The 6,682-nt window shown below is 42.2% G+C and overlaps 1 protein-coding gene across 50 annotated transcripts in view; it reads left to right on the top strand.

Moving 5' to 3' along the window:
- Positions 1 to 6,682, top strand: part of TTN (titin) — a 285,454-nt gene that overhangs the window by 71,404 nt on the left and 207,368 nt on the right. For 37 of the 50 annotated variants that reach the window (XM_083625017.1, XM_083625016.1, XM_083625012.1 and 34 more), the window contains one exon: positions 2,586 to 6,449. The exons of the other annotated variants lie outside the window; for them this stretch is intronic. In XM_083625017.1, coding sequence (XP_083481143.1) covers positions 2,586 to 6,449 — 3,864 coding nt within the window. The remainder of the gene's footprint in view (positions 1 to 2,585; positions 6,450 to 6,682) is intronic. 50 annotated transcript variants of the gene reach the window in all.

Genomic DNA, 6,682 nt, shown 5'->3' with positions numbered 1-6,682 from the left:
CGTTTGTTTGTTTGTTTGTTTGTTTGTTTGTTTGTTTGATTTAAATTTGTATACCGCCCTATGCCTGCAGGTCTCAGGGCAGTTACAACATAATATCACAATAATATAAAAACACAAAATACATAATAAAAAAGAAACAGAAAATATCTTTATTGTACCATTTGACCTGGAAGTAATAGCTGTATAGTCCTCCTCATATCATAGTTTAACCATTTGTGGATCTTAATTGCCATTTTAGAAAAAGGGAGGAATTTGTAGTATTTAGTGCGGCAAAACTGAGTGGTTTTGTAAAAGTCCCGAAAACATGTCCGCCTCCATACCATCAACTTTATCTGTGGTTATCATTGCAGAATCTTACATAGGGCAAAGACGAAAGCTTTGCTTCGAAACACTGAGCTGCTTTGTTTTGTAGTTTTGTAGAATTTGTAGTATTAAGTGTGGCAAAAGTGAGGGCATGGATTAGGAAGTCAATATCTAACTGATCCATGCCCCCATTGGAGGACTTACAGAAGCTCATGCACATAAGAAAGGATGGCAACCAATTGGTGGGGAAAGCCAAATTGTTTCCTGACTGCTTGTCTGCCTGGCACAGTGTATGAGGACCATTTGTGGACCACAAAGCAGCCTTAGGTCTTCTGATCAAGAGCTGAGAACCACGTGGCCTCTGAGTATTAAGAAGATGAATGTTTTCCTTCCAGAGGAAGGCTATACTGCCTAGGATACATTATATGATCAAATACCTCTGGGCAGAGAAAGAAACACTGGCATTATCAATACTGAACCATATGGTTGATGGTCCGACTTGGCATAAAATAGTTGTCTGTGTCTTTGACTTGGAACTAATTTTTGCTGGCTGAGCTCTAGAACATCCTGCCTTAGGGCTAATATTGTATTTTAATATTCTGTTGGAAGCCGCCCAGAATGGCTGGGGAAACCCAGCCAGATGGGCGGGGTATAAATAAATTATTATTATTTCCAACACCATAATTCTATCTTTCTACTGAATGGCATGAAGTGGAGTGCAATAGTTGTGCTTGACTGTTTAATTCAGTTGAAATGAATGGGATTTATGGTTCATTGATTTCAATGGGACTTAAGCATCTCCCCCCACCCCCCGGATTGGTGCTGTATAATCAATAGCACCATTTCAGTGAATACCTTTTATTTCACTTACCATACTACACCTCAGACCACATTCCTTTTTCAGATATAAAACAGCCCCATAAAGCAAATCCAATAAGAATAATTGCTGAATCTACCTCCAGGTGTTAAGTGTAATTTAAGTCACACAAAAAATACGTAGAAGATTATATACCAGTGTAAAAAATTATTACAAGTTTAAATATTTATTATTGTGTGATATGTTACTGAATCCCTATCCCAATTAATATTCTCTTTATGACTTTATGACTTGGAGTGAGATTTCCTTTTCCATTAATAGAAGGGTTCCTTTCTTCTGCAGAAGTTTCTCTGTTCCAATAGAGGATCCCGCTGACAGAAAATGTGAGAGATCTTTTTTGTGGATTCCTCCTTCCCCTTGCATTCTCATGCCACAGGAGGGTTCCCCAAATTTGCCAGAGCAAATTTTCAGGGGGATGCAGGGTGAAGCAGGAAAATTTTCCCTTTCTTCCTTCTGTCAGCAGGAACACCCCATAATGAGCATTCAGCTCATGGATCTGCAGTACCATTTTTTTTTTTAAGGGAGTATTTAAATCATCAAACATTTATTGCAGACTCTTGTATCTCCTAGATCAACTTTCCTCAGCCTGGTATCCTCCAGATGTCTGAGGCTCTCAGCTCCCATCATCCCTGACCGACAGCCATACTGGTTGGAGCAGATGGAAATTGTAGTCCAAAACACCTATAGAATAGCAGGAGAGGGAAGACTGCCCTTGATGGGGAACTTGTGGCCCTCCAGACTTTGCTAGATTTCAATTCCCATCAGTCCCAGCCACAATGGCTAATGTTCTAGAATGATGGGAGCTGTGATTTTGCTTTTTTAGTACTAATGGAAAAGTGAACATCTGAGTCTGCCTATACATATTAAACACCAACCCATATATCTGAGATGTATTATGCCTTCAGTTTATATGCAGATATTCCCCAATATTCATGCACTGATTAAATGGGAAATTGTCAGTACATTGGTACCTTGGTACTTGAATGGCTTGGTTCCCAAACAAATCGACTCCCAAACGCCGCAAACCTGAAAAGTGTACTGGGTTGCGAATGTTTTTCGGAAGCCTAACGTCCGATGTGACAGACAAGTGGCTTCCGATTGGCTCTTCTGATTGCAAGAGCCAATCAGACGCCGTGCCTTGGAAATTGAACGTTTCGGAAGTTGAATATCCTTCTGGAATGGATTACGTTCAACTTCTGAGGTACCACTGTATAAACTGAATCCTAAAATAATGTCCACCCTTTGATTCAAGGTATATTTTAAAATATATGAATGTTTTAATCATCTTGCAGCATTACGAAGTGTTGTCCTAACATGATAATTGAGTGATAGTATCTGGTAGATACAAGATGAATTTTTCAAGAAAGCACTTTAGTAAAATGTAAATAATTTTTTCCCCATACAGAGATTTCTAGCTCTATTATTGTGTCTTCTGAGGAAGAAAGAACTGAGAGTTACACCAGCGGCCTACAATTATGTGATAGAGATAAAACACTTGAACTCATGCCTGAAAATCCAGTTTATTCTAGCAGTTTAGAGGTGAAAAGGGAGAAGAGCAATGTCCCAACCTTCCTCAAGCATGTGTCAAATGTTGAAATAAGTTTAGGAGATTTGGCTAGACTTTCTGTTGTAGTTACTGGGGATCCAAAACCACAGATACAATGGTATTTCAATAGTGTTAAGCTGACATCATCTGCAGACTATAAGTTTGTGTTTGATGATGAAAACTATAGCCTCATTATTCTCTCCACAAAATTTGACCATGAAGGGGAATATACTTGCATTGCTAGTAATATCCATGGAGAGACAGCCTGCTCTGCTTATCTGAAGGTCAATCCTAAGGGAGAGGAAAGGGAACTGGAGGCAGAATTCACTGCAGAGAAGACAGGAAGTCCACGACCTCCATATTTTGTTAGGAAGCTAGACCCTGTTCAGTGTGCACAAGGTGCTCCTGCTGTGTTTGAGTACAAAGTGGCTGGGTACCCACCTCCAGAGATTCAGTGGTTTAGGGGAAACAACCAGATTTTCTCCTGTGCACAATACACTATCATTCATAATCAAGATGGTTCTGGGTCACTAATGGTGAATAACTGCCAGGGGGCCAATGGTGGCTTATACATCTGTAAGGGAATCAACCTCATAGGTGAAGCCTCTAGCAGTGCAGAACTTCTTGTTCTCTTAGACGTGCCTGGGGAGGCTCCATATAAGGAACAGAAGAGTAAACAGAAAACACGCACCAAGTCATATAAAGAAACTGTAAGTGACGAGGCTACCGTCTCACGGATATATGCCGTTAAACTGCCTGGTGATGATAGGCATGATGGGCAGCATGTGATGTATACAATTGGAACTGAAGATAGGCATTCACTACATAGTGAAGAGGTAGATGTTTTGCAGGTGACTTCCTATTCAACAGCTACTGTACAGCAGGAAGCCCTTCTGACCCAGCAAGTAGCCTTGCTTGAGTCTCACAAAGTTGGAGAAATTGCAGATCCATCATCTCAGGCCAATGAAAAGGTGGCTTCTTCAGCTTTTACCACAGGTGAGGTGAAGGAGCACCCCGGTTTCCTAGAGCAACACTCTGAACCAATTCAAAGCCCACCAGTAGTCGAATTGCCGGGTTCCTGGTGCCACCAAGTTTCTGACCTCTATTTACCTGTTGTGGAGGAAATAAACCAAGAAGACAAAGAAAAGGGGCTGCAAACCAAGCTTCCAGAAATGGTCAGGCCAACGTCAGCTATAGAGCAAACATCTCAGTTTGCCTCCATTCTGTCTGAGGAGAAATATGTGGTAAGCCCCGGTGAGTCTGTTGTATTCTCAGTCCCAGGAGCTGAGGAAGTTATTGAAACCAGTGAGCCTAAACATGCAGTATGTGTTCCTAGAATTGAGGGCATCCAAGAATTGTCCAAGGAAAGTTCTTTGGCAGACCACACACACAAGTGGGAGAATATCACACCAGCTAAAGAACGAGGCAGCTTTTTTCAGTCTGCTGTAGCAGCAGAACAATGCAAAATAAGTGAAGCTCATGCTGAGGCAATCGATTATGCTGATTCACCTGCAGAAGTTAGTCATACCCAAGAATCATCCAATGTATTACATGTGGCTACGATTGCCTCTGAACAGATGTTCCCCAAAGAGTCCGCCTTTGATGCAACCATTGCAGAGCAGCAGAAGGGCTCTCTGGAGCAGGACTGGCTTGTCCAAACAGCTCTGGTTGCTGAAGAAAAGCAGCAGCTCTTTGATGAACACACTGAGGACCTTCCCAGGTTAGACTGCACGGTGGTAGCAGAAATCCAAAGAGAGGGTGAAAAGCCACTGCATTTGCCTGTTGTACATGGACAAGACTCGCTTCCTAGAGAAGAGCATTTTAGTTCTGAGGTGCCCCTGGAAGATGAGGCGCTGTCTAGGAAAAGCCCATGTTTGCTACACTGCTTAGTAACAGAAGAACAAGTCTCCACCTCTTGTGAAGATGCTAAGCAGTTTCCTCCTCTGGCAGAGGCAGTTAGCATTCAGGTCACCCAGGAGCCCATTTCTGTGTTGCATCTCCAAACGAGCCAAACTGAGCAAGTGTTGCCTAAGGAAGGCATCATGGCTGTACAAGAACCCGAACCCCAAAATGCTTTGCAGAAAGCTGAAATAATGCTCAAACGTGCTGTGGCATCTGAGGAAAAAAACCAGATAGCTGCCGAGGCCTTAGAGGCCTTTCAGAGTGGCATTGCCGGAGAATACCCTGTGGCTATAGCAGAGCCTCAGCTTCGTAAGTGTCTGACCACTGTGGCTGAGGAGATGCTTCTGCCCAAAGAGGAAATCCTCCCCGAAATAGGAAAAGAGCAGAAAGCTACCCTGAGGAAGGAAGACTTTCAAACAGTGATGCAGGTATCTGATGTGACTGAAGAGAGGGTCTTGGATGTTGGACATGCTGAGCCATTTGAGGCTGTTCAGGCCATGAGTTGTGAGGTGGTGTCTGAGCCCAGGTTGCCTTCAGAATCCACCTGCGTTGAGGAGCAAGGTGTTCCGATAGAGAGCATCGATCTCTTGGAAGCCACAGAGCAAGAATTTGCAGCCCGCATCCAAGAAGGTCAGTCAGTCAGGCTCCCGTTGTTACTGGAGGAAAAACAGCCATTAAAGGAAGAGCACTTGGACAAGATCGCAAGGCCAGATGCTGAGAACGTAAAGGCCCAAAAGCAACTGGGGCTTCTTATGGATGTGCCTGAAACATGGGAAAACAAAGTGCTTCGGAAAGAAGAAGAACTTGCAGCTGAGACTCCAGTATGTTGTAGCTTAGATATGAAGGCTCAGATCAGAAGGGCCCTGAAAGTAGCTCTGACAAATGAACAGCACTTATTTCCATTGGATGCTTTCGATGATATTGAGAGCGTTCAGTTAAAGACTGTAACAGTGATCAAAGAACCTCAACATGCAACATGCACTTGCCTTATAATCTTGGAAAGTTCCAATACTGCAGAAATAACTCTTTCTCTAGATGGAATATATTCTCAGACAGCTGATTTCAAAAGCGAATTGCAAGCTGCTGTTCACTCCATTATTTATGACGAGAAACATGTTCTGACAGCAGAGGAACCCAGTGCCATAGCAGAACCTAAACACGACAAGTTGCTTGCTTCTTGTTCACCTTCCAAACTAATGCAGTCTGCTACTGTAACTGAGACACCTGTTCAGCAACAATCTGTCAGTAATATTATTGGTTCACCTGAGCTACAACATGCTTACCTGGGTACTGAATCAGAAATACAGGAGGAGCAACTTGTGTCTATTCAAGAAGTCCAAACTACTGCTCTAAGTGAGCACATTAAAGATGTAGGTACAACCACACTCACGCTTGATATTCCAGTAGCAGCAGCCCCAGTTGAGAGGTTAATAGATGCTCTAAAAGTGAAAGAGAGAAAGGAAGAACTTTTTGAGGAAAATGAAGAGGAGGCACATGTAGTTAAGGCTAGCAAACGAGAAGACAGTCTAGTGAGCAGGGGTTGTCCCATCATGCGCCAAAGTTTTATAGACACTGTTGTTGAAGAAGGTGACAGCGTAAGTCTTACTTCCATTATAGAAAATGTTAAAGTGGTGAATTGGTATTTTGGGGATAAGCTGGTATCTTCAGGAAATGAGTTCAAGTGCTTGCAAGACCATGACACATACACACTAGTAATCAACCAAGCATTCAAGGAAGTGCATCAAGGAGAGTACACCTGTGAGGCTCTGAATGAAGGTGGAAAAACAACAGCAACAGCGAAACTCACAGTTGTAAAAAGAGGTTGGAATATGGGGATAAAATATTGCTTTCCTATTTTCACTCATTTGCTAACTGAATAGAACACACATATACATATTTGTATCTCTAGTAGCATTTTGGATACAGATATAAGAAGTATATAAACTTCAGCTGTGCATCACCAAACTAATCACAGATCCTCCACTTTTTGTTTCCTCTTTAGAACTTTTATTTCTTTAAATATATTTCTTATTCACACCTTTTATTTGCATTTT

This window comes from Podarcis filfolensis (assembly GCF_964270895.1).
Source record: "Podarcis filfolensis genome assembly, chromosome: 1".
Taxonomy (NCBI): domain Eukaryota; kingdom Metazoa; phylum Chordata; class Lepidosauria; order Squamata; family Lacertidae; genus Podarcis; species Podarcis filfolensis.
The sequence above is the reverse complement of the archived record's forward strand: the minus strand, read 5'-3'. Positions and strand labels throughout refer to the sequence as shown.